We start from the raw sequence: 27878 nt of genomic DNA on the forward strand, positions 1-27878 counted from the left end.
AAAATTACAAGTTTACAAAAATGTAGAAAATCTATAATGTAAAAAAAGTAGATTTCCAGTGTAAAAAAATACAAAATATATAATGTAAAAAATATATTACCAGTGTGCAAAAACACAGAAAATCTGTAATGTAACAAAAATATATTATCTGTGTACAAAAATGCAAAAATAAATAACATTATGCATATACAGGAATTTACAATGTGATATATAAGACAAATTTATCTGAATAAATTGTTTCACATGAAATGATTGTGTAATTACATACGTGTGTTATATATATATATATATATATATATATATATAACACACGTATGTAATTACACAATCATTTCATGTGAAACAATTTATTCAGATAAATTTGTCTTATATATCACATTGTAAATTCCTCATCTTAATATTTAATCTATTTAGAGAAATGGATATATATAAATAACATTATAAATTACAATATTAATATACAGAATAATATATTAATATTTTTAAAAGTTTTGTAAATTTGTATAATAAATAATATTGTATGGTCTTCACATTAATATGAAGACATTTGTGACTTCAATCTTATTTCCTCATTAAAGAATACTTTAAATAAATAAATAAATTACCTGATTTGGCTACAAAAAGCAGCTAAAATGGAAGAATTTAAGTTCTGTTTAGTTTAACTAACCTAAATTTGAGTTCAGATCAGCTGTTATCTTGTTTTTTTTGCCTCTGGTTTTGCTGCTAAAAGCTTTCAAAATCAGTAGAAAAGGTTAAAAAAAAATCTCTCATGTAACAAAGTATACATTGTGCTAAATGATTTGTGTATCTAAAATCTTGATAATACATAAAATATAAACACATGTATAAACACAATGATGGAGTTTGCCTTCCTGATCAGTTAATTCTTGTTCTTATCTGTGGTCTTAAGCTTAATCTTTTTTTTTTTTTTTTGTTAAATCTTTTTTCTTTATTGTAAATCCCTTTGGCTCAATGTAAGTTGTTTTTGACAAGAATTAACTTAAAGTGCTGCTAACTTACCAAGTCCTCTGGCTGGGAGCACTGGTCGGGTCCCTCACTCTGTACAAAACACAACAGTTCGGTCACACAAAAAAAAAAAAAAAAATCAGAAAACCTCCTCATGAGTGGATTATTTTTCTACTTCCTGTATACCTTGATGTTGTTGAACTTCATCCCGCAACGGTACGACGCTGCCAGCGAGGCGGTGAGCTGGATCTCTTTGGTCAGCTGACGCCACTTCCTGCAGTCCGGTTTGGTGCACTGAACCTGAACGCATCGTAAGGAACGTTACCGCATTTGTACGACATTAAATGATTAAATCCAAACAAAGAAACATCTCACACATACCCAGAACGGAAGCTGCTGATCAGCCATGAAAGCTTTCAGACTGGGCTCACTCTTCCCGTTACTCGTCCAAACCTTCTTCCACGAAGCAAACGTCTCGTAGCCGTCTTTGTGACTGGAAAAATAAATGCAAAATTACTGTAATTCTGCTAATATCTGACAAGAGAAAGAGGAAGCATGTTGAAATGTCAGACAATGTTCCTTTTCTAAGCAGAACTTTATGTGCAATATAGCATCTGTACACCACAAATATGTGCAAATTACATCTCTTGGGGTTTCTTTGTTGGTTTGTTTTTTCAAAAAGTGCTCTTTTCATATTGTGTACTAGTTTCATTTTTAGAATGTATATTGTATTTCTTTTTTACTGTTGCTGCTCTGACCTTTTCTATTATCTTATTTCATTTTTGCTTCTATATAAAGCTGACTCAATTAAAACCCATAAAGAATTCCAGTGTACCTGTACTGTAAACTATTCCATTCTAAACATCACACTGAAGCTCTGTGGTCGATTCTTCTGTCTGCTTCTTTTACCTTCTGTAATAATGATCGAAGCACTCGTTGCAGAAATGTTCTCCACACGACAGGTGATACCAGCGAGATGTGTATCCATTTTTAGCACACCTGCAGAAGAACAAACAGCTGTTAACGAGGATCTACTCTCAACTACCCGAATCTAAAATCCAGTAATCTTACAGAAGAGTTCTGCACCTGTCAGATGCGCTTGCAAAACAAACGGGGTAAACGGCCGAACATCCAGCCTTCTCACATTTTCTGTACTTCTTCTCCGACTGGTCATCTTCCTCCTCCGTGTCCGTGGCTTTTCGCTTGCTCTGAAATCAAAAAACTTTATTTACAAACCTCTTTAAAAGACAATAATGCTGCATCTGCATCTGCAGACTGGGTTTCTGTTGGGATCCAGCAAACCCACGATAAAAACTGTTTCTTTGTTAGTGTCAGTGTTAGAAAAAACTGAGTTTTTGCTCGTTCATGTTTATTCCACCCAAACAGTCCATTCTAACAAATGTGTTAGGGGTTTAAAGGTTTATTCTACTCAAAATGCTACTGATTGTCTGATTTTTTTTTATAGTTGTAAAGATTTATGCCATCTAAAAAATACTACTTTTTGTCCATTTCCTTATTTTAAAGGTTTCTTACACCACAAACTACTACAGAGACTTTAAATGATATTTGTCTCCCCTATTTGTACTTTCAAACAAACTGGTTATGGGCTTAAAGATTTATTCCACAAAAAATACTACTTTCTGTCCAATTTCTTTGAAGTTTTAAAGGTTTATTACCCCCAAATAGTACTTTACAGCTAACAAGTTAAATTAAATACCACTTTCTGTAAAGCTTCTTTCAGGTTTTATAGTTTGTTCCCCTGAAATTCTACGGTCTATTCAACTAGTTCTAGTTTTCAAGGGTAAAGTCACACAAAATGCTTGGTCCCTTACTCTTCTCTCTGTACACCATCTCACTTGGTGCAGTGATCCGCTCCATGGCTTCTCCTACCACTGTTATGCTGACAACACTCAGCTTTTCCTCTCTTTTCGACGACACAACAGTTTCAGCTCGGATATCAGCATGTCTGGCTGATATCTCCACATGGATGAAGGAACGGCACCTTCAGTTAAATCTGTCTAAGACTGAACTCATGGTCTTTCCAGCTTGTCCATCTGTTCAGCCTCAGATCAGTGTCCAACTTCACTCGAGCCTACTTGTGCCCACAAACTCAGCCAGAAATCTGGGTGTCATGATTGATGGACCAGCTGACCTTGAAGGTTCACGTGGCCTCAGTTTCTCGATCTTGTCGTTATGCCCTTTACAACATCAGGAAGATCAGACCCTTCCTGACCCAACAGGCCACACATCTTCTGGTTCAGGCTCTTGCGATGTCACGCATTGACTACTGCAACTCTCTTCTGGCAGGTCTCCCTGCATGTACAGTCAAACCTCTACAGATGATCCAGAATGCAGCAGCACGTCTGGTCTTCAGCCAGCCAAAAGAGCTCATGTCACTCCCCTGTTCATCTCCATTCACTGGCTTCCAGTTGCAGCCAGAATCAAATTCAAAACTCTCCTCCTGGCTTACAAAACATTTACAAGAACAGCCCCAGCCTACCTGGATTCCCTGATCCAGGTCTACTCCCCTTTCACACCCACTCGCTCTGCATGTGAGAGACGGCCTGATGCTTCCAGCCCATCACGGCTTGAATATCTCCAGCCAGACTCTTTTCCTCTGTTGTTCCCAATGGTGGAACAATCTACCAAACTCTGTGCGTTCTGCTGAGTCCCTTTCTACTTTTAAGAGACAATTGAAGACTCAGTTGTTCAAGAGAACACCTCGGCCACTTAATCTGACTCCACCTTAGGGGTAGAATAAGTCAGGTGGTCCAAACCCAACACTTATTTAGTGCTGACAAAGTATTAAAAAGGGGGGGGATTGGCAATTCTTCTGCAACTTCATGGCAACACCTTTGACCAATTGCACTTGAAGCACTTTTTGCACTACTACAGGTTTTTCCTTATGTCTGAATTCTTGCTTGGTTGATACGTCGCTTTGACAAAAGCGTCTGCTAAATGAAATTGTAGAATGTACAAAATACTACTTTCTGTCTAAACACATATTTTTTTAAAAGGCTTTTTCCCCACCCAAAATGCCTGTCATTGCTTTAAAGGATGACTCCACTCAAACAGCTACTCTGTAACAAAACAAATTATGTTTTAATGGTTCATTCCGCTCAAAACATTTTTAGGTGTAAATATTTACATTTTAGAAGGTTTATTCCCCCAAAATATTACTCTCTATCTAACAAGTTATGTGTTTGCAGGTGTATGCCACTGAAAACCGTGCATTGTTCATGTCTGCCAGAATCAGTGGACTAGAAAGAGTAGCAGGTCTTGAAAACGGTGCAGCTCACCTGTCCAGGTGGAGGGTTGTTGGTTCGCTTCACCCGGACGTTTGATCTGCCGTCCAGAGGAGCGGAGGGTCTGTCCGTCTCCCGGTGACTCCCCGGAGCTCCTCTTCTTGCCTCTCCGGGCTCCAGACGGATTCCCAGAGTAATCTAAACATCATCAACAACAGTCACAGCTAACTCTGACATTAGGCCTCTGTTGTTCCTGTTAAAACTATGCCAGACAGGTGGACTCAGCTAAGTACAGGTGAGCTGAACGTGATGTGAACAGGTATGTAAACACAACAAAGAAGCCACACATGCTCACATTAGCTGCTCTGGAAACAAACAGCGACAGCCTGTCATTTAGCATGTAGCAGCAGCGAGCTAAACACCGACCTGCGTCCGACAGCATGACGCCTGCGGTGCTTCTCCAACCCGGGCGGATCTGTGAGCTTCTCAGACGTTGTAGTTTGTTCTAACGGTTCAACTCTTCCTCCTGGTGTTGTTGTGGAGGAGAAATCATGGCGCAGCTGTCACCACAACACAGCTTCCTGATTAAAGAGGGGAAAACGCGATTCGTTATTGGTCAGTTTGGAGCTCCGCGGCTCGCCGTACTACACGTAACCATAGCAACAGCAGTACGCTGCAAACTCGGGCTACAAAAACGGAGCAGAGCAAGATGTTGAAGGATTTTTTCCCCACGGACTTTAAAGGTCCAAAACAAAATTTCGAAACAGGTTAAACTGCCTATTAGCGTTTAGCTCGGTGTTATTCGTAAACATACACCGCAGTTAGTTTTAAAAATGTCTGTTTTTAGTGTTTTTAAACTGCGTTTTAGCTAAACCAAAGTATGTCGTGAGCAGAAAAATATCAAGTGAACTGGTGATGTTCAATGGTTTTATCTTTGTGGTTAAGTAAGAATCTGACGCAAAAAAAAAATACAAAATGAGATTCAGGTAAAAATTCTGCCAAGCGAGGAAACCGGAGATTCCTGTTGATCGGACTCAGAGTATCACAGAAAGAGTCAACATGTACAGGAGGTAAACATTGTATGTCATTTTCCTCACTGGGAGAAGTACATACAAAGAGTGTAGGAATAGGACTAACTTGTTTCACATTTAAGCCATTCATTTATTAACTAAATCATCAATACTGAACCTTTAATGTTTACTGATGCTGTTAAATTGTGTTTCTATTGGCACCATATGTGAACAAAAGTGCTGATTTAGTTAGAAAGTGGATTAAACTGGGTGAATATATTTTCAAATATGTATCACTAAAATTCAGCATTTGTCTTCTTTTTTGTTTTTTTGCAGTTAGTTCATATCTTGAACATTATTATGTAATAATTTTCCAGATCACTGAGAGCTGCCATAAATTCAGTAGCGTCTGATTTACAGGTTCTGAATCATCAACAAGTAAACATTTAATGTTTACTGATGCTGTTAAATGATGTTTGTGTTGGCATTGTGTATGGAAAAATGTGCTCATTTCCTTTTTGAAATGCTCATAGAATCATAGTTTTGATTATAGATGCTTTTTAACTGAAAGAAGTGTACAATTTGTAATAATTTGTTTATGTGGAGATATGCGTCACTATAATTCTAAACTGATTTGTGATTATTATTCTTATCATGGAGGGTTAATTTCTGTTCTCTGTTAGGTTTTTCTTTGGCTCATTTATTTCATAATATCTCTGATCGTTATTATAATAACTATAGAGTGACTGAATGGATTAAACTTATTGTCATTCACTGTATATGAACAAAATGTGCATTTCAGTTTAGAAACTTTTTTTAGAAACACTTTGATTTTGACTGACAAACTGAATAAAAGTGGGCAGTTGTTTCAGACATCTGATGCTTTGTAATAATTCAGAAATACATTCATGTTTATTATTAGCATTGAGGGTTGGTTTTGTTTCAGTTTCTCAATGAGTTTTTTCTCTTTTCTTATTTAATAATCTGTTCACTGGGAGAGTAAGTAGAAAGAGTGTGTGGATGGAATAACCTTTTGATTTACAGCTTCAAACTGGACAACAACTGGACGTAATCCAGTTGATATTGTTCACTGACGTTGGCAAATCATGTTTCTGTGACACTGAGGGCTGCTTTCTATTTCTGAAACACTTCAAGACTTCATCACTTCAAATTTAAGGTTTAGAAACACTTCAATTTCTCTTTAGAAACACTTTATCATCAATTTTGAAACACTTCAGCTTTATTTTAGAAACACTCGGCTGCAATTGTAAAAAATAAAAAAAAAATTACCTCGTGTCACCCAGTATTACATTCTATTTTTATATAAAGTGCTGTACAACATATTCTGATTGATAAAATTGCTGTTAGCTGAAAAAAAGCAGCCTTTACTCCAGACCTTCAGTGCTTTGTAGTAATTTAGTTGCCTTACTTTTACTAGGGAATATGAACTACTAACATTAAATATAAATCGATGCTAAAATGCTTTAGCAACTGTTTTTTAATCTATTTTTTTGAGTTCAGCTTCTGTTTTTTGTATATTTGCTCCTCATATACTCTTCAGTGTGGGTCTGAGCTTCTATAAAGGTTAATTAACTGATTGTCAGAGTGACTAGGACACAGAAAGCCAAACTCCAGGAATATAGTGGGTCATGGAGCTACAGGCATCACATATTTAAGATATTATATGTATATATTGGCACCTTTTGTTCCCTATATAATATGTAGTTTGAGGAAACATTGACATTGCACTGAGAGTCTGAGGAAAAAGGAGGATCTACAGGGACACAAAGTGTATTATGAACAATGGCCCTGCAGAGGGTTCATTCAGTCATGTTGATTTGCTAGATGTATCCCTCATGAACAATTTATTTTAAATAAATATGTGTACACTGGAAATAATATTATGAAAGCAATACATATTTACATATTTCTGCATTTACCGTGTAAAAATGTTGGTTTTCTTTCTACAAAAATGTAGTGAACAATTCTAAATATTACTTTGATTAAAATGTGGAGCAAATTTTTTATGAATTAGAAGTTTTGATCCAAAAAACTACAAAAATAGTACATAATGTTGGATCTGAATTGCATATTAATTTTTTCTAGGTTTAGAATTTTACTTCATAGTGGATTGAAGTCTTGAAATAAATTTAACTCAGATAAATAATATAAATATAATAAGCTTTTGCCAGAGAGTAGGTGACCTCAACCTTATTTATCATTAAGACTGGTTAGAAGCTAATAACTCCCAGAAAAAAGTCAGAAATGTGGGAATAACTATTGCATTCAGAATGTTTAGTATTTCTTCAGTTAGTTAATAAGAAACTGTAATTCTGGTCATTCTTTGACATTTTTAAACTGACCTAAAGTGTATTTCTCAGCAGATCAGTGCTAAAGTCTTGAAGCTCAGTAAAGTGATTCGTCTCCTTGAAGATCCTCTGACTGTAAGTCAAACTTGAATATCACTAATTGTTTCTTTTGTTTAGAGTTATGCTGTATTTTCTGTAATCCTGCTGTTTTTCCTGAAGGCGAACCTGAAGGAGAGGCACCTGTTGTCCTGAAGAAACTGCTGAAGAGAAGCCAGATTGGTTTTGTATCCTTTGTTCTATATTAACGTTCTGTCTTTTCCACATGAGTCTCTGTCAGGGTTCACACTCTGCAGCAGATTGTCAGGTTTTCCCTCATTATGTTCCCTGTTGCAGTGATGGAAATAGATCTGCTCTCATGAAGCCAAACAGTTGCTCCCCAGGCTCTAATTTAGCTCCACTTCGGTGTCCGTCAGCGTTTTCCCTGTTCAGAAATAACCTCAGTAATCACAATCAATCCTCGCCTCCCTGTCAGGAGTTTACCTGAGCAAACACTTCACTAAAATGTTTCTTCAACTATTCAAAGCGATTGAAGGAGCTTCCAGGTGTCGCCAAAATCCTGAATGTCTGTGCTGAGAAGGTGAAGGATCATCCTGAGTATGGAGCCGTTCTGTGTGAAGCTCTGAACATCTGCAGGTAAGAAGCTCACATATTTACTCTCAGAGGTAAACAGCTTGTTGATTCCTCGTGGGATTGTCAGTGTTTTGTTCTGTTTCATCTAAGGCTTCCCTTCCTGAAGGAGAAAACGTCAGATGAGCTGAACTTCTCTCAGGACGTCATCGACTTCCTCTCTCACATCGGTACTCTGCTCAGTTACTAAGGGACACTTTCACAGCTGCTGCATTACCGATCACATTTAGAAACAGCTGCAAAGTGACTATTTTAATGCTAGTTTGTTTTTTAAAAAACACCTAATTTACATTTTTTAAATATATTATCAAACTGATAATAGTAGAATATAGCTTAGTACATTTACTGCACTTAAGTACAATTTTAAGGTACCTATAATTTATTTAAGTCTTTACTTTTCGTGACCATTTTAAACTTTAAACTTACTATAGGATTTGTTATAAATAAACTACCCAACAGTTTATACAGGTACAAACGAACAGAATTAGTTGCCTGATCAGTTGTAAGTTATTTTGATAACAATTTAGAGCATTTCCTCCACTGTGTTTAACATTTTTACAAACCAAATAATCAATTAATTGACAAAGAAAATGATCCTCATTAGTTGCAGGTTGTTGTTCAAAATGAACTCCAAAGTGAGACATTAATTCAAAATTCAAAACCTTCCTTGTCATTGTACAGCTGCAGACAGCAATTTAACAAAATTATGGTGTCACTCCCTGAGATAAAATAGAATAAAAGACAAGATCAAATAAGAATAAAATACACAATATTTTATTAAATGTATAAATATTATCTAGGAAATGTGCAGACATGATGAGTTAGAGCAAAGAAGGTGACTGAATGATAATAATAGAAAGTTAAAACATACTGTATTGCAAGTAAATCAATCTCAGGAGACACTTTTCTGCACAGAGGTACTTTTACTTTTAAGTACTTTTTTCTCAATATATTTGCATACTTTTGGTAAGATTTTTACTGCAGGAGTTTTACTGAATCCTGTTTGTGACTCAAACCAGTGCATTTTTATGGGGATGTACAGTTTTTTTTAAAAGAACTAAAAAATATAGAGCATCATTTTTACATACGGCTTAGTAATATTCTAAAGAAGCAGCGCCTGTACATTTAGAAACATCATTTAAACATACATTACCGTTGAAAAGTTTGGGGTCACTTAGACATTTTTTCAGTGTAGATAACATTAAATGAATGATAAATCCAGTGTAGACATTGTTAATGTGGTAACTGACTATTCTAGCTGGAAACGGCTGATTTTAATGGAATATCTCCATAGGGTACAGAGGAACATTCCAGCAACCATCACTCCTGTGTTCTAATGCTACATTGTGTTAGCTAATGGTGCTAAAAGGCTAACTGATGATTAGAAAACCCTTGTGCAGTTATGCTAGTACATGAATAAAAGTGTGAGTTTTCATGGAAGGCATGAAATTCTCTGGTGACCCCAACCTTTTGAACGGTAGATTAATTAACAGAGAATGATTTCAGCTGTGCTTGTTGAAGTACAGTAGTAACCTTGTGTTGCTGAGGGGCTGAGGTTGTGTTTCTGTCTGCAGGGTATCTAATGAGGGTTCTGATGCTGAAGTGAGGCAGAACATTATAAGCATGTGTGAAATCCTTCTACAGCTGTGCGGCTCCCAAACAGCTGCTCGACGGTACGGACCGACCCAACAAGACAAAGCCTCGGACTTTCCCCTCTAACTACCGATTTTCTAGACTGTCACTAAGTGAGGCTCCCTCATGGCTTCTATGGTGGCATGCTTGTGCTTTTGTCTTATTTTCTTCTCCTTTCCGTGTTTTTAACTTCCTTTCTTTGATGTTTCTATATTTTGATTCTGATATATACCCAGATTTACAGTATGACAGAGTCTGTAGCCACATCAGCTGTTCTCTGAGGCTCTACAGTTTTTAATCAGAGCAGTGATTTGGACTAAATGCCTCAGAGAAGTCAGCATGCTAACATGCTAAAATGCTAACAAGGCAGTATTAAGTGTTTATGCTTTGCTGGTATATTATTTTTAATAATATAGACATATATGTTTAGTTCCATGCTCTCCTTGCTGACACCCAGTAGTTTACAGCTGTGCTATGTGATGCTGCTGCAGGGCTCCAGCCCACCTCTCCAGGCTACAGGCTGCAGCTGCTGCAGCACAGCGACCTGCCTCAGGCTCTGCTGCTCTCCATGGCTGCTGTGGAGAACCAGCCGGACATCAGGCTGCAGATCCTCCAGACTCTTCAGATCCTCTCCAGCTCCTCCGGTCAGTCGCTGATTTCGCTGTGGACTTTAAGAGAGGGAGGCAGAACATCTGTCACTCATGTCAATCCAGCAGATGACCTCCTTCATTAGCCTGCAGTCAAGAGCACAAATCACCAAAAACAATCAGACAAAGTGATTTTTAAGTGTCCTCATGTCAGTGGGTTGCTGTATATCAAACACATCTCCATGATTGCATTTCATTTTCAGATATGAACTGTGCTTCCATACTGAAGGCCAGAGGAGCGGAGACCATCTGCCTCCACATGAACGAACCCGACCCGTCTGGTCAGGTTCTTTTCTGTTCGTCTGAAATCCTCTGGAACCTGCTGGAGAGAAGCAGCAAGCAGGAGGTCACCGCTCAGCTCTGCAGCATGGAGTGTGTCGTGTATGTGTCACGAAATATGTTTTCAAATGTGGCCGAAGAGAACAAAATCATCCTTTCTGCAGCACTGGAGATATTCCATTTAAAGCTAGACTAATCATTTACCACATTAACAATGTCTAGACTGAATTTATGATTCATTTAATGTTATCTTCATTGAAAAAAACGCTGTTCTTTCAAAAATAAGAACATTTCTAAGTGACCCAAACTTTTGAACTATGGTGAATATGAATTAAAGCTGCTCCATGTTAGCTAAAGTTGATATTACTAGTTAAAGTTGCTCGAAATGAGTTATGGTTGACTTACACTACTGTTTAAAAGTTTGGGGTCACCCAGGCAATTTCACACCTTCCATGAAAACTCACACTTTCATTCATGTGCTAACATAATTGCACAGGGGTTTTCTAATCATTAACAAGCCTTTCAACACCATTAGCTAACACAATGTAGCATTAGAACACAGGAGTGATGGTTGCTGGAAATGTTCCTCTGTACCCCTATGGAGATATTCCATTAAAAATCAGCCGTTTCCAGCTAGAACAGTCATTTACCACATTAACAATGTCTACACTGGATTTATCATTCATTTAATGTTATCTTCATTGAAAAAAACTGCTTTTCTTTCAAAAATGAAGACATTTCTAAATGACCTCAAACTTTTGAACAGTAGTGTATGTACGTTTTCAATCTAGCTACTGAAACCTGGGAAAAGAATGATTTTCAGCATGTTTACTGTAACTAACAGTCAAGAAGTGAGGCAGACTAGACCAAGGTTGGGTTCACACAACAGCAGTTCTGAGCTGATTTACCAACGTAGCACCTGTCCCAACAATTGAAGAAATTCTGGTACGTTCTGATGTTCGACCTGGAGTATTTTCCAGTGTGAGAGGTTCACAGATTTAGTTTGAAGCCTCCAAGTGTGTGATACAAACTTTTGAACAGTTGTGTATATTACCTCGATATCTTACTGTCTCTGCTTATTTGTTTACTTTAGATCCCTTAAAGAAGCGTTTTTTCCACCAGCTGCTGAACGCTTCTCAACATCTTGACCTCCAACTCAGAAATGACCTGCTGGTGATCACATCTTTCATCGCTGAAAATCCAAACTCTCTGCTTGTTGTGAGTACAGGACATAAATAATAAAATTTAAAGTAAAAATTGTACAAAATGTTGACACAACAGTTTGTCACTTTTTCTGACTTTCAGGAGAGTCTATTCGCCAAACAACTAGTGAGTTTCATCACTTTTCCAGAGCGTAAGGCCACTTTCTCCTATACTTTATGCTTACAATTTAACTTTGTATGCACACCTTTCATGACACTAAAGCTGCTTAATTTCTGTTTCAGTGAAAACCCACAGCCATCTGATCCACAACCTGAAGCTCAGCTACAGTAACGAAGACCTGAAAATGAAGAAGTTGCTCCTGAATCTGTTGGTTTTGATGTCGAGGGACTCTGCAGTCCTGCAGGTCGGTGACACACTCAGTCGGTGCTGTTGTTAATAGTTAAATAACATGAGAGTTAACTGTGAGTTTTCTTCTCGTAGCTGTATAAAGAAGAGCGAGTCATGTTGGCTCTGCTGACTCTGGTGAAGCCTCCTGCTGCCTCGTCTGAGCGTCGGTCGGGTTCACGTCGTTGGTCGGTTGTCCAGCAGGAGGAGCTGCAGCTGCAGGCGTTAGCAGCGCTCGCCGCCATCGCTCCACTCATGTTGGACGACTACATGTCCTGTCAGGGAAACGTCTGTCTGCTGCTGCTGCTGGACTGGTGCGTCGGACCAGGTCAGGAAACAGGAAATATACCGTATATTTCCTGTTAAATCTGAAAGGTCAAGAGAAACAGTCATGGGTCTTATTTATAGACTGTATGTAAAAGATACACGCAGCCTCCAGCTCTGGAAACTTAAGCCAATGCAGAAATATCAAAAAAAAAAAGTGTTTTTATAATAAAAAGTGCATTCTTTCTAACAGCCAGTAGGGGGCACCTCCTCTGAAACTCAGATTGCACAGAAGTCTATGAGAAAATTAGCCAACTTCTCACTTGATTTGATACCTCAATGAACATTTTCCTGCTGAGTTTATGGTCTCCTCTAATACAATATTAGGTTCGTTTTGTAAATTAAGAATTGAGGAATCCATTCCTCACTACATCTGGTTTTAAGTTACCAACATGGAGACCGAGTTCAAAAAATTTGAGTTTTCACAACGATAAGTGCTCTGTCTTAATCATCTATACAGTTTAAGGACTTATATATATATATATATATATATATATATATATATATATATATAGACTGTATGTGAAAGATACACATAGCCTCTAGCTCTCAAAACTTAAAGGGGAACTTCGGTTTTTTTCAACCTGGGGTCTGTTTTCATATGTCATTTCATACATGTGAGTTCTGAAAATCGCGCGATAGCTCGCGAAATCGTGCGAGAGCTCGCGCCAAAACACCGGTTTTTTAAATGTAAAATGCTCGATTTTGGAATGAGATTTGGATACAGACCACAACAAAGAGAGATCGCCAGGTAATGTGGAGGTTTTCGTTCACTTCTCATCTCTAGTATGTTGTGGGACACTCATTGAGACTATCCGAGCCGGTCAGTGTGGGGAAAAAAGCCCGTTAAGGCGGACTTTGACGCGGGGGGGCAAGTTGTCCCATACTTTTCGCTAGCTGAGCTGCTAGCTGAGCTGCTAAGCTGCCTGCCTGGCTAAATACTGGAGCTATGTCGAAAATTCATTTCTCCATCACTCACATGTATGAAATGACATGAAAACAGACCCCAGGTTGAAAAAAACCGAAGTTCCCCTTTAAACCAACACACAAGTATCTTTAAAAAGTGTTTTTAAAAAAGAAGTTAATTCTTTTTAACTGCCAGCAGAGGGTGCCATTTCTAGAAGTATATAGAAATTTATGAGAAAATGAGCCAACTTCGCACTTAATTTGCTACCTCAGTAAACATTTTCCTCATGGTCTCAATGGTTAGTTTTAAGACTACTTCAAACACATTTATATAGTAAATAATATTATAGGGTCTTAACCATAATATTTAAATTACTTGTGCAAATTTGTATTATATATCATTTTATGTGGTTTTAACCTCAATATTTACATTTGTTTGGTCAATTTTCAATGAATCTCTGTTTGGAAGCACTTTGGATTAATGTCTGTTGTTTTAAATGTGCTGAATAAATCACAACTGATTTAAACTGACTGCTCTCAGTTCATACATAAAAACTGACAGTTGTACTGAGCTTGAGATTGAAGCTCTCAAAGTCATCAGCGCTCCAACTTTAACTGAAACTCAAACTGCTTTAGATGCTTCAACTTTTTCTCCTGTAACATTTGACATGTAAACAAATTCAGTTTTCTTCCCATCTGTGATTTTCAGCCCATGAAAGAACACATAATTTAATATTTTGTTTTTTTCATTATGTTTATGTGTAGAACTATTAAAAACTGAGCAGCCAGTTCACATTTAGTAAGTAAATGTATTTTTCTATTATTGCATAGATAATTGTTATTATTTATTTTATTTCCTATCTTTACTCCAGATTCTTACTTTGGTCAGGGTCACAGCTTCCACAGCTCAGGAGGTCGAGGCAGTAAACGGGCTCAGATGCGACGTTGCATCAGAGTCTTGCGATCGGTGACGTCTCTGGGAGAAGAATCTGTGAACCAGGACCTCTGTGATCAGGGAATCATCAGCCAGCTTCTGGGTAGCAAATCTGAACATCACACAGAGAGCTCAGTGACAACATTTCCACTGAACAAACGCTATTAATACATTTAGAACTGTGGTGTTTATTTTCTCAGGGATTCTGATGCAGATGGATGCGAGTCCAGATGAGGAGGATGTCGTCTCTCTGGAGATGGAGTCAGACATTCAGCTGATTCTTTCAGCGCTGTGTGACACCGACATGCACAGAAAGGTGAAGTTGGGATCATAAATCTGATAAAAAGACTGTTCAGTTACAGACAACATTATGACAGAACTAAGAAGCAGTTTAACTTCTGTTTTTATGCACTACCGTTCAAAAGCTTGGGGTCACTTAGAAATGTCCTTATTTTTGAAACAAAAGACATTTTTTTCCATGAAGATAACATTATATGAATCATAAATACAGTGTAGACACTGTTAATGTGGTAAATGACTATTTTAGCTGGAAACGGCTGATTTTTAATGGAATATCTTCATAGGGGTACAGAGGAACATTTCCAGCAACCATCACTCCTGTGTTCTAATGCTACGTTGTGTTAGTTGATGGTGTTGAAAGGCTCATTGATGATTAGAAAACCCTTGTGCAGTTATGTTAGCACATGGATAAAAGTGTGAGTTTTCATGGAACACATGAAATTGTCTGGATGACCCAAACTTTTGAATGGTAGATTGTGTGATTGTAATAACAGGGATGAACATGAAAACTAGTACAGCCACTGTTTCAGCTAAAAATACCACTTTTTTTTATTTATGATTCCTAAAGGTAGCAGCTTTCATATTAATAGTTTTGCATTACTGCTACAGATGTAAAACTCATCTTGACTACTAATTTATTTCACTCTCTTCTTGTTCATTTTGCTGGATTCCTGCTCGGATCTGCATCTGCATACGATTATATTACAGTTTCTTAAAATATTGTGTGTGAAAAAATAAACAACCGTAAATAAATGGCCTTTAAAATGTTACCATTTTACTATTTCGTTCAGTAAACGTGTTTGTGGATTCTGTCTGAGCTGTTATGTTTTGTTTCAGGAGCTGTTTGGCTCAGAGGGAGTCGAGATGACCGTAAGCTTCCTGAAAAAGGGCTGCGATAAATTCTACAGCGGTTTAGGACACAACAAGCTCATCCTCTCCACAGTCGACTGTGTTTGGTCAGTTCAACAAAACCTTTGATAGATTAACCGCTGTACGTGTTTGGTTGTTTTATATGTTTTTCTGAATATAACTATTATTTATACTTGTCACATTCAGTCTAACCTCATGAATGCAACCCGAGGCATCCTGATGTGTTTTACAGCTCACTGTTTTTTGACGTTTCTACATAAATTAACATCTGGATTCAGTCAGTATGAGCTCTATGGATGGAAACATTTTGAAATCCAATAAGTCTCCTTCCCCGATTAGCAGGCCAGAAGAAAATATGAAAAAGTCAAAGCAAGAATTGATTTGCTTTGAGCGACTTCCTGAATTAGAGAATAAATAACAAACTTACCTTCAGCAGTCAGTAAACGCTGATGTTACTGAGTCTGTTCTAAATGTTCATGGCTGCAAATCAACCAAATGTGATGCAGCAGAAATGAGGCACAAAAAAACTGCATCTATTTTTATAATGGTACACTGTAAAAAAAACAACTGTGCTTAGCTGAAATTTATTTTTGGAATACTTTACTGTCATTTTTACAGATTTTCTCTGATTTGTTAAATTACCAATAATAGCTTGCAAATTCATAGAAAAAAAGTAACTCTATCGCACATTTTAAGCCGAAAAATACCAACCAAAGCTGTGAATAATGTCTGAATCATAAATCTGTATTTTTACAAATAAAAAATTCATTCTTTTACAATGTTTGACCGTAACATTACACATTTTTTAACTTTGTTTAAATTGACTAAAAATATATTACCTTCAAGAAATCTGCCATTATTGAAAAGTAAATATGTAATTTAAAGATTGAAAATGATTTTTAATGGCTATTTTTACAGATTTTTCTGCTTTTTTCAGATTACAGATGATATCTGTTAAAATCACAGAAAAACGTTTTATTCACAAATTGTCTCACAGCAAAAATCTGTTTTCTACAAATAGTGCTTATAGTGTAATTTGTGCCTTTACAAAGTGTGGCCATAACATTTTAAATTTCAGTTTTGCTATATTTAAATGCACAAAAATGTCATAATTGTATATATATTTCAGGCGTAAACTAACCGTGACGTCACCCGTTGGTTTCAACGCTGAGAAAATGAAGCCCGGATTTTGCTACTTCCTGGTCGCCGTTTTGGATTTTTTGGAGCCAGTGACGTAAAAAGTGTCATCAAACAGGCTGGACCGGAGAGCAACTAGGGGCAGGATTGGCTGAGGACTCTCTTATCCCGCCCACATTTTACCACAGAGGCTTCTGTTGCTGTCTATCAAGTATAGCCACGCCCCCTGGCTCCGCCAACTTTAACGATTTATTTAAAATTCAGTATTGATTTATTTTAAGATCGGCCACCTGATCTCTCATTTTGACCATGAAAACTAACGGGAAAAAAATCCTGAGCTGTAGAACATCAGTCTATCAAATTTTATTTTCTCCAAAAATGAATTGGGGTCTATGGAGAAAAAGCTTTTGGAGCCAACCCTAGCGGACCGCATGATATTGCAAGTTTTTGACACTTCTGGGTTGGCTTCAATTCTGGAGCCAGATGCTACGTCCACTATATATACAGTCTATGATATATTTGCAGCTATTTTCACAATTTTTTGAGCATTTTAGTGTTCCACTGTTTTTATGTATTTTCTCAGATTTTTTACTGCTAGATAATCACAGTTGTTTTGTTTTTTAATTTATTTTTACAGTGTATCACTAGGTACCCTCTTAACTAAATATACTACACTTGGAAACCTTGTTTTATATAGTAGGTTGAGTTTTAAATGTTATTTGAACCTAATCTTGAGTAATTTACGGTAAACGTTTTTCTGGTGGCTGAATTAAGATCAGGAATGTTCTACAATTTAAACTCAAAGCTGCTTCCTGTTCTCAGTTAAGGTCATTTTTATTTCAGCAACACATTTCTACACTTGATTTTTCAGTTGTTTTATAATCTTGTGACCAGCTTAAGAAGCATCAGACAGAAAAGGTTCCTGATTCTCCTCAGCTGAGAATGTTTCTGTTTGTTGTTTTTCCCGTCAGGTCCTGTATTGTCGGCTGCTACACCACAGAGGATTATTTTCTGGCTAAAGACGGAGTGTTTCTCCTGCTCGACTTGCTCAGAGTAAGTTATTCCTCTGTCCTCCAGTTACCATGTAAAGAATGAACTACCTTTCAGCTGCTCTGTATGGATGGTTTTGTGTGTTATTTAAACTAAACCGTTTGGATGTTTCTCTCTCAGACGAGCCCCAGATGTGTCCACGGCATCGTCCTGGCCACCCTGCTGGAGCTCTGCGACAACCCCAGCACCGTGTCTCACATCCTGGACTGGAGGGACGGCGGCGGACAGACGGCGTCCAGACTGCTGCTGCAGCTGTGGAGGGACGAGGAGGAGGAGCTGGGCCTGAAGAGGAACCGGCATGGAGGCATCACAGGTTCGTCTGCAGCCTCAAGATTGACCCTCCTGTTGTCCTCATTTACCAAAAAATATTGTTTCCTTGTCTGAAAAAAATGAAGAAAAAAAATCAGCAAAAAAATTGCCAGATTTCTGAAAATTTGCAAAAATCTTCATGAAGAAAATTCCAATAATTCCTTAAAAGTTTCCCTTAAAAGTTTTATTTAAAAAAAAATAATCCCCAAATTTGGCAAGAAAATTCTTGTATATATTTTCAAAAAATGAGTAAAAATCTTCCAAAAAAATTCTAAAAATATCTAAAGTGATTACAGATATATCAGTAAAACGTCTAATATTTTTCTTACGAACATTCACAAAAAAATCAACCAAAATCCAGAGAAATTAGCTGGATTTTGGTTGATTTTTTTGTGAATGTTCTTAAGAAACATTTTTACCATTTTTTTTTTCCACCAAAAAATGTGCAAAGATTTCCCAAAAATGTTGAAAATGTGGACATCAGAAGTTTCACTGTGAAAATATATTTTTTCCACATTCAAAAGTAAATAAAAGTAAATAAAACAGGTCAATTTTGACCTGCAGGACGACACGAGGGCTAAAACACAGAGCAAAGGAGGAGGTTTACAGCTTATGAATAGAGATTAATCTTCAGTTTTTGACGATCATTTTAAATCAGAGCAACTTCCATTATTAGTAGTTGTTATATTTCAACTTATTCTTTAAATTAAGATTGTTTTGAAGCTGCACTGCTGCTTTTATTTTGCAAAACAAATGTTTAATCGCTTTCTTCTATCTGTTTTTGTGTTACAGATCCCCAGCAGCCCGTCCTCCGTCCCTCCCATCAGGACGACATCCAGCCATCGCTTACGTCTCACATGTGGAGCGCCTCAGTTCTGGAGATTTCAGAGAACCTGTGCTCAAAGATTTACTCCATCTTCTGCAAACTTGGTATAACAATAACTCAGTTATTTATTCAGCTTCATTTGAAAGATGTCTGATTCTTTTCACGTCCCTCTCATCACCACAGCTTCTTAGTAACTCCTCCTACAAGCTCATGTCAGTCCATACAGTATTATTTATTTGAGCAATAAATAATCAAGATTTGTCACATGCTCATACAGTCTGTGCAGTGAAACGCAAAGTGACCGTCCCTCAAGGCTGTAAAATAACAACAAAACATTAAAAACAACAGAAAATTAAGGAAAAAAAGTCAGAATGTCATGAATAAGGAGGCAGAGATCTTAAACTAAAGTGTACAAGATCAGAATTATGTCAAAGATTTCAAAGTGTGGCTTCTTTTAGCTCGTTAAAGCTTCATTTTGATCCATTTCTAACAATTAGTGCCACATTTGTGAGATATAAAAATATAAAATCATTTACATTTGGAAAATACCCGATCATTACGTCTTGTAAAGGTGTGACGAGTGATGATGTTTTCAAATATTTTAGTGTGATTGTTTAATTAAGGCATTTATATCACTCCCATATAAATCTATGGTGCATTTATATTTAAAGGTCAGCAGAGGAGCTCAAGATCTGCTCGTTTAGTCTGACCTTTTTAATGAATGTTTTTATTTTTTATATTATTACTACTGCTTTGAATTTAAAATTTATTTGTTTATTTTTCAATCCATACATTTTGTCCATTTCATCTGTCTTTTATTGCTTCATTTATTTTTATTGTTCTCTTTGCTTTAATATGCATTTTGACTGATTCTGCTTCTGGTGTTTCCTAAATATATTTATTCATGAGTTCTTCTTTATAATCTAATGTTATTAGGGTGGGGGGAGATTGTTTTTGTTGCCTCTTTTTTCCTTCTGTTAAGCAGAGCACTTTGTGTTAAAAAAACTGGAATAAACCATGTTTTAATCAGATTTAGGAAAACATAATCATTTGTAATGTTTCACTTTCAGGTTTTCAGGAGCTTCCCGGATTATCGACCAAAGACTACGTGACTCTGAGCATTGTCAGGAGATATCTGGACTTTAAGGTAAAAATGATTAGAAAGAAAATATCAGTGCTGGATGTGAAAGTTGTCAGAAAGTCAGAAATCTGTGGTAGATCCCAGCACGTTTCACACTATTAAGACTCTTCTCCACATGGATCTAACCCAATAAAACTGACTGAAAGGATGGATATAACATAAATAGAACCAAATTTAATCAGGATTCACTCATTTTTACAACATCATAATCATTGGAAAGCTGTTATTGATTTTAATTTAACCTGGAGTCACATTAACAAACAGATGTGCACAGAAAAATGTGCAGCGTGATTAGATCAGCTGGTAAGACTGCATGAAAATCACTAATGCAGATAGTAAAATATCAGATCTAAGCAGATAATTCTGTGTTTCCTTTCAGCCAGACTGAAAACAAACATTTAAAATGATTCAGAACTTCTGCAACTTGAAACACTGTTTACCTGAATCAATACAATACAGAATCAAAGTGTAAGCAACGTTTATATGACCTCCAGAAACATGATAAACATAATAATGGAGAATACAACAGGTTGAAATAAACTGGAACAGACTTATAAACATTTTTTGTAACTAGCAAATACTAATTTGTTACTTTTATTTGCACATTTTTGGCAAAATGTGCAAATGTCAGGGGGCTAAAAAGAAGTTAATTTATTGTTTTAGGCAACTTTACTGATTCCAGAAAAGAAAAATTATTTGCAGCTCATTCATTCCAAATGCATAACTTCCATCCATCCATTCTCTATACACCGCTTTATCCTCACTAGGGTCGTGGGGGGTGCTGGAGTCTATCCCAGCAGATTGGGCGAAGGCAGGGGACACCCTGGACAGGTCACCAGTCTGTCACAGGGCTACATATACAGACACACAATCACACTCACATTCACACCTACGGGCAATTTAGAGTTATCAATTAACCTCAGCATATTTTTGGACTGTGGGAGGAAGCCGGAGTACCTGGAGAAAACCCACGCATGCACAGGGAGAACATGCAAACTCCATGCAGAAAGATCCCAAGCCGGGATTTGAACCACCTTCTTGCTGCAAGGCAAAAGTGCTAACAACTACGCGACTGTGCAGCCCCGAATGCATAACTTCAAAACCGAAATGCAACGTAGAAAGATAGACGATCAATGTCTTTTAATTATCTCTTTCTGATGCATTTCAATGTAATAAACAGTAAAAAATTAAGATGAATATTTGTCGTTGTTCACATCAAGTAGGCATCCCCCGAAGTCTTTAAGAGTTTCTGTTTATGTCTCTATGCAGCTCAGCAGAAACACTCGGAGGAGAACTTTAATACTTCAGGGATTCTGCTCACCTGGTTTGTTTGGCTCAGACTAAAGCTTCAGATTAACTTCAGATAACCTTCACAGTACTTCAACAGTGAATTAGAATCTTTGATTAGCAGGACGACTGGTTACAGCACTTGAAAATCTGTGACTCATCCAACAAAGACTTTAGTTTCACATCAGACAAAAACTAAAGCAGTATGAACACTGACTGACTTTCTTTATGCTGCAGGTCGGTGAGGTTTGGGACGAGATCAACAGAGAGCTGAGTCTGGACGGCGTAAGACCGATCAGTCCGGACCAGGAGGCTCTGAACGCCATCTGTAGGATCACAGAGGACACGGCGAGGAGGATCATGACCAAACAAAGCAGCATCGTGGAGCAGCAGCAGAAAGAGGAGATCAGCGAAGAGCAGCTCCTGTATACAGAGGTGCTGAGAGTTAAAGAGATAAACGTGACAAAAATGTCTGTAGAAATTCTGCTTTGACAGCTAACAACACTCTCACTCTTTATTATGGCAATTTTGTATTACATTTACTGTGAAAAAAGCACAAGAAAACCATAAAGCAGATACATTTTTGGAGATTTCTGAGCATTAAGTCGTTCATATTAATTAAGGGAGTATTCAGATAGTTGCAGATTTTATTATTCAGTCACTGCAGCAACTGTCTGTCGGTAGTATTTAACAAAACAAGAGCGGTCTCCGATATTTAGGGTCCAAGCACCAGCAGAATTATTATTCTTTCTTCTACGGACAAAAGAAATACAATTTTGAAGCATTAAACAAACTCAAAATGGGTCACACACATCCAAACTGGAGAAAAAAGTAACACATTTTTTAAGGGGGAATTACTCATGTGTGTGGCAAAATGGTTCAGTTGCGCAGCTCCCCCTGCAATATTAGTAAACATGAGCACGTCTCACTTAGACCTACGAAATTTCATAGGCATACACTACCAGTTAAAAGTTTGGACACACTTTCTCATTCAGGGGTTTTAATTAAATAATTTTCTACATTGTAGATTAATACTGAAGACATCCAAACTACAAACAAATACACATGGAATTATGTTGTAAACAAAAAAGTGTTCATCTTAAGTATTAATCTACGATGTAGAAAATATTACAAATTTAAAAACGTATTGATTGAGAAGGTGTGTCCAAACATTTGACTGGTACTGTATGTAGCACGCCCCGCGAAAAAAAAGACCTCTTGCACACAAACCTGAAACCAAACAGGAAATCGGCCATTTTGAATAAAGTGTCTTCTGCCATGATCATAGGACTCATAAATTCTCCCCTACAGGCAGCCAGAGGAGACTTTTTGGAAGTCTTGCTGTCGTGTCTAGCTCTTTTGTTCTGTGTTCGTCATTTTGTGCGTGTTTGTGTACAATCTCCTTTTCGTCATGCTAGCTAAATAGGTAACAAAACTCACATTAGCATTAGCTTAACTTTCTCAGGTGTTTTATTCAGGTTAGTTAGCTAGGGTTAGTTAGTTCAAGAGCAAACTTCTCCAAGTAGCAAAGTCCAACACACCTCAGGTTATGCCAGTTTATAGAACAGGCATTAGTGATCAAAGGTTATTAAAGCCTAAGGTCTTGGCGGCCCCTGGAATTTTGATGTTTCGCGATGAATCAGGAAGTGCTGTCTTACTGGCTTGTACATGCTCCAGTCTGTCTCAAACTGTATACGTCCATCAGAGTCCTGCCCTGAACACTTCCAGATGATGATATCCGGTCTCAGTCACCACCAGGATTCGACGACCTGACCGACACTGCTTGCAGCTTGAATTTTCTCTTAATGAGCTCTTTTTCTATGTTTCTATCCAGATAAAGTCTCACTGGAAGCAGCGTGAGCTCATGGCCAAGTCATGGGATGATTACGTCGCCAAGACTTCAAACTACGAGATCCTGAAGGTTTATTATTGTTACATAAAACCACAAATTATACAAAGAATTAACCTGAATATTTTGTTTTATTATAAGTAGTGACACAGTTTGCCATGTGTTTGTGTGCAGGAGCTAAAAGTACAGAGAGAGAAGTTCAATGAATCATCTAAACCCAAACCAGAAGACGAAGACATCGCTGTTCATCCTGCAGAGGTTTTTAAATAACACACAGCAGAATTCACTTATTTAAAGAACAACAATGCAGCTACGTGAGATAAACACCTGCAGTTTGTTCAGGGAAGTGGTGCTATTTGCTTTTCTGCCAAAATCTAATCAAAATTTTGTAGACTTCTCCGAGAAATGAGTCGAAATTTCAATAACGTGATTCTGTGCGGCTTTCTCTCAAGATGCATCCTTTCACTGCCCTTGATATTCAGCGGAAACTGATGCAAACTGGAGTCTTATTGTCACAAAAAGAAGAAATACACCAGCTTATAAAAGCAAAAAGAGGAAGCTTATTCATTTATGAAATGTCTTTGTTACAAGAAGAGGTGTAACATTGCATATTACACTGGCAGAAGTGAATTTATTTGCAATCTCAGAGGGGTCATTTCATGTCAAATCATCACATTTTTAGAACTATTTCTGCTCTTCCATCTCTCATTTGCTTTTTTATTTTTGTAACATAAATTTTGGACTTTTTTAAAGATAGCTATATAATTTTACCTTGATATATCAAATACGTTCTTGTAGCACAGTATTTCTTCACCGTGGTGCACACATTAAGGCCCTCTGAGTTTTCTTTTGCAGCTCATTGTGACATTTTTTTTAGTTGTTTTTTGTGTACATAAACTGGAATTTTGTTTGTATATGTGAACTGTGGCAAATTCTTGAAGATGCTTCTAACTACCTGCCTGAAAAGTAACTTTAGAAAACCTGTACAATGAGAAGAACCAACAAGTCCTCAAATTCATACGACCACATCGGTCGTATGTAACGTGCACCGGAATACGACCCATGAGAGCGTATTTACGTTAGCGCCCCTACGGGGAAAAGGAACGCATTACGGGATTTAATTCGACAAACGGCTTTTCCCTTGCGAAACGGCTTTTTCCTCACTTTCCCAGCACGGGTTTAGGGTTAGGGTTAGGGTTAGGGTTAGGGATATGGATAGGGATAGTGTTAGATAAATGTTTGTTCATGGTGACGTTTCACCTGTGACACCGGAGTGTCGATTTTTACTCAACTGCCAGAGGTCGCATAGTCAAAACGTAACACTCGGTTGTATACAGGCGTGTACAGACGACCTATGTAGTCGTTTTTGGTTTGAGGACAGGCTGAGAAGAACAATTGCTGTAATTAAAGGCACCACTTTTAGTCATTTACCTTTTTTTGCAATTTGCATAAAGCTATTTAATGAGGGTAATTCTATCTTAAATATATTAATATTTTTAGAACATTTTCTGCTCAGCAATTTGATTTGCCTGAAAGTTTTGTAGCATAAAATAGAGATAATTTTAAAGATGTGTGTCCAATTTTTCTTGATATATCAAACACTTTCTGAGATTTAAAAAAAAAACCAAAACTCTTAAAATTGCCTATGAACCCAGTTTAGCCATGTTTTTCACACTTTGAAGTTTGAGGCTGTTTGAATGACAAGATCTCAGGAACATTTAAAGATAAAAAACAGAAATTTTCTCTCTTATTTCTCTATTTACAAACATATTTTATTTATCTGTAATCACAGATTATTTGATCTACTTGTCCAATATTGCAGATTCTGAATCAATGACATGATGAGAAAAACAGAAAATAGACAAAGAGCTGAAATTAGTTTTGAAAGTAGAAGATCATGATCATTTTAGGACCAAATCAATTAGGAAGTAAACTTTACAAATGAAGTATTTTGGAGCATCTGAATAGAATAGAATAGAATAGAATCGATCTAAACAACATTGGATGGCAGTTTCGCCACTCTTTGGGTGAGCAGCATACAACAAAAGAGCCCAAAGTCATTACAAAAAATGAAATAAAAATCAAACTGCACCACTTAAGAACAAGATTTTAGTGTATGTAATAGAAGCACAGGGTTTTTTCATACATGAGGTAATCTGAGGTTTTCATGGAACATCAGGAACCTCCTCTCTGCTGACTTCTCTCATGTTCTGTTCTGTTTTCAGCACTTCGTCGGTCACATCGTGTCGTTGGAGCGAACTGACTCTCGGGGACCTGCAGGAGTGAAGGTGACACTCGGCAGAACCTCATTAAAGTCTGCAGGTCAGAACAGAACCGAGGCGAAGGCACGAGACCCGGAGTACTTCAGCACCGCGTCTGTCAGAGACTGAAGGACTCGTTCAACACCAGGCCTTTACATCATTAAAACCCCTTTATTTGATATTTTTAAAGCACTGAACATCCAGAACAGACTACAGCCCAACAGCACGTTATTTTCTAGTGTGCAGCTCTTCTTCTGGGTCTGTAGATATCCAGTGAATTCACAGACATGAGGTCATCCATTTGCACAATCAGCACCTTGTTGTCTCGACAACAACTTAGACAAACACACACAGTTTCTATGTGGGCATTCATCTACTGGACATTTCACCACACCACTGCTTGTCTTACATCTTACCTCTAAATCAAATCTTCAACCAAAAGTAGACTCGATTCTTGACAAAGACACACATAATACAAATACACACACAACTGTAGTAAACTAGTTGGTCTTTGTGGTCAAAGAATGTGTCTTGTTTTAGCACAGAAACTCGTAAAAAGTGTTTTTCTGTCAGAATTCAGTCAACATCGAGTCAAATTTCCCTATAAAGCACGTTTAAAATGACAAGAACTGAACCAAAATGCTGTGAAATTATAAACAAACCTATAAAACATAAAATATAATGACTGACAGACAAATCTGGATGAAAACACAATAAAATAAAGAAAACTCAAAGATACAACACAATAAAAGATGACACTCGACTTGGATTAAAATCCAAAGAGTCTTTCTAAAGTCTCAAACCAAAAGTATTGAGAGAAATAACACTTTCCTGTCGACATTTTCACGTTTTCCCCTCACTTTTCCAATCAATAAATAACACTCATGACTTTGTTAGCATCGTTCATACAGTAATTGCAACACAATGTGCTTTAGTTAGAAAATAATTGTGCAATACAAGAATAAAAATAATAAAATAGAAAATAAATGCAAAAGTCCATAATAAAAGTAAGAAGTCGGACGTCTCATACTGGTAAATTATATAAATCCACAAAAAAAATGCTACCTAAACACAGACCTAAAAAGGGTAGTTTTAATGTTTGTTTAGTAAATGTATGTTTTTTTGACTGTGGAGAACATTTACTCAGAGGTCTAGAAGGAGCAAATCTATTTAATATGTCAGATAAATAGTCAGGAACTCGTAGATTAAGAGTTTTAATTGAATTATTAAAGGAGCAGAAAGCCAATAAAAAGCCTTTAAAACCGAAGCTTTTTACGTTTGGTTTTGGTGCAAAAATGCAAAGTTTCCAAAGATTTCTTCTGCCTTTTAACGTAAATGAAGTTTGCAAGAAATAGTAAAAGCATGAAAAGGTTAAAAACTATGTTTTTAGTGATGTTTCTCAACAGAGAGCTAAGTTAAATCTGACTTTCTGTGGCACCAGTGATGGTCAGAGCTCTAATTATAATCTTTAGCCATGTTTCTGTGACTTTTTCCTCCATTGTGCTCCTTTTATGTAACCTCTGGAGCATCATGAACTGGGAGACCCTGAACAATCGACGCAGCTTCACGGAAACAGAAGCCTTACATAACATCACATCAACTTTAAACATAAAAACTGCTCTCTATTCATGTCCAGTGAAGGTTAACACCCTAATTAATTCTACTTTGTGCAGTTTTTTTCCCCCGAGAAGGTCAGTTTGGGCCTTTGAAGTGTTTCGTCTTTAGTGTTTTTGGGTTACATAAGTGACTGCAGCGCGTTAACACACATGTTCCCTGAAGCGTGCAACATGCGGCGCAGAGCCTCTTCTTGTACGTTTCACTGCTGATCGTCCCTGACAGTCCTTTCATGCAGCTTTGTGGCTGGTGACGTTCGGTCTGTACAACGGAGCAGCGACACACAGGAGCCCTCAGTGCTGCCGTTTGTTCACGTGCTGTCGGAGCTTCTGCCGGAGCTGCAGGCGTCTATGAAGCAGCGTTTGGAGGCTCGACTTACCTGCAGGACCAGAAAACAGCAAACTGTGAGGGCTGACTAAGTTCTACCTAAAGACTGATGATGTTTACCTTCAGGAAACACTAATAAATAGTTTAAAATGTAGTTTTGAAACAGATAAAAGGACATGTAAAGTGTTGATAACATGCGTTTTTGGTAAAATTCTTCAAAGACTCCTTTTTCACAGTGTTCTAATTTTGTTTTTCATCAATAAACTGCATGAATGTCTGTTAACAGCGTTCTATAGTTGTTATGAACATTTTATTACATGTTTAGACTGTATGGTGCTTAGAGAAACTAACCCAAGGCACCTAGAGTTAAGTGTTTGATATATTTTCACCTTTAAATACAGTTTAATATTAAATTAAAAC

General features: G+C 37.2%; 2 protein-coding genes across 2 annotated transcripts in view; one reads left to right on the plus strand and one right to left on the minus strand.

The window, feature by feature from the left end:
* Nucleotides 1-4844, minus strand: part of LOC110955706 (lysine-specific histone demethylase 2) — a 21011-nt gene extending 16167 nt beyond the window's left edge. Inside the window, 8 exon segments of the mRNA XM_051955304.1 lie at nucleotides 1021-1059; nucleotides 1153-1266; nucleotides 1348-1459; nucleotides 1876-1965; nucleotides 2053-2174; nucleotides 4266-4307; nucleotides 4309-4409; nucleotides 4638-4844. Of these exon segments, the coding sequence (XP_051811264.1) occupies nucleotides 1021-1059; nucleotides 1153-1266; nucleotides 1348-1459; nucleotides 1876-1965; nucleotides 2053-2174; nucleotides 4266-4307; nucleotides 4309-4409; nucleotides 4638-4653 (636 nt within the window). The 5' untranslated portion in view covers nucleotides 4654-4844.
* The window catches only part of LOC110955704 (cilia- and flagella-associated protein 69), a 27504-nt gene continuing 4388 nt past the window's right edge, over nucleotides 4763-27878 (plus strand). Inside the window, 24 exon segments of the mRNA XM_051955532.1 lie at nucleotides 4763-4861; nucleotides 7603-7665; nucleotides 7750-7771; nucleotides 7774-7814; nucleotides 8114-8223; nucleotides 8311-8387; nucleotides 9792-9890; nucleotides 10341-10493; nucleotides 10700-10879; nucleotides 11872-11993; nucleotides 12081-12129; nucleotides 12221-12342; nucleotides 12420-12651; nucleotides 14426-14590; nucleotides 14688-14803; nucleotides 15625-15743; nucleotides 17766-17847; nucleotides 17965-18157; nucleotides 18946-19083; nucleotides 20050-20126; nucleotides 21645-21842; nucleotides 23242-23328; nucleotides 23431-23514; nucleotides 25482-27535. Of these exon segments, the coding sequence (XP_051811492.1) occupies nucleotides 4763-4861; nucleotides 7603-7665; nucleotides 7750-7771; nucleotides 7774-7814; nucleotides 8114-8223; nucleotides 8311-8387; nucleotides 9792-9890; nucleotides 10341-10493; nucleotides 10700-10879; nucleotides 11872-11993; nucleotides 12081-12129; nucleotides 12221-12342; nucleotides 12420-12651; nucleotides 14426-14590; nucleotides 14688-14803; nucleotides 15625-15743; nucleotides 17766-17847; nucleotides 17965-18157; nucleotides 18946-19083; nucleotides 20050-20126; nucleotides 21645-21842; nucleotides 23242-23328; nucleotides 23431-23514; nucleotides 25482-25646 (2793 nt within the window). The 3' untranslated portion in view covers nucleotides 25647-27535.

The sequence above is a fragment of the Acanthochromis polyacanthus genome, chromosome 11, assembly GCF_021347895.1.
Source record: "Acanthochromis polyacanthus isolate Apoly-LR-REF ecotype Palm Island chromosome 11, KAUST_Apoly_ChrSc, whole genome shotgun sequence".
In the NCBI taxonomy this organism is placed as follows: domain Eukaryota; kingdom Metazoa; phylum Chordata; class Actinopteri; family Pomacentridae; genus Acanthochromis; species Acanthochromis polyacanthus.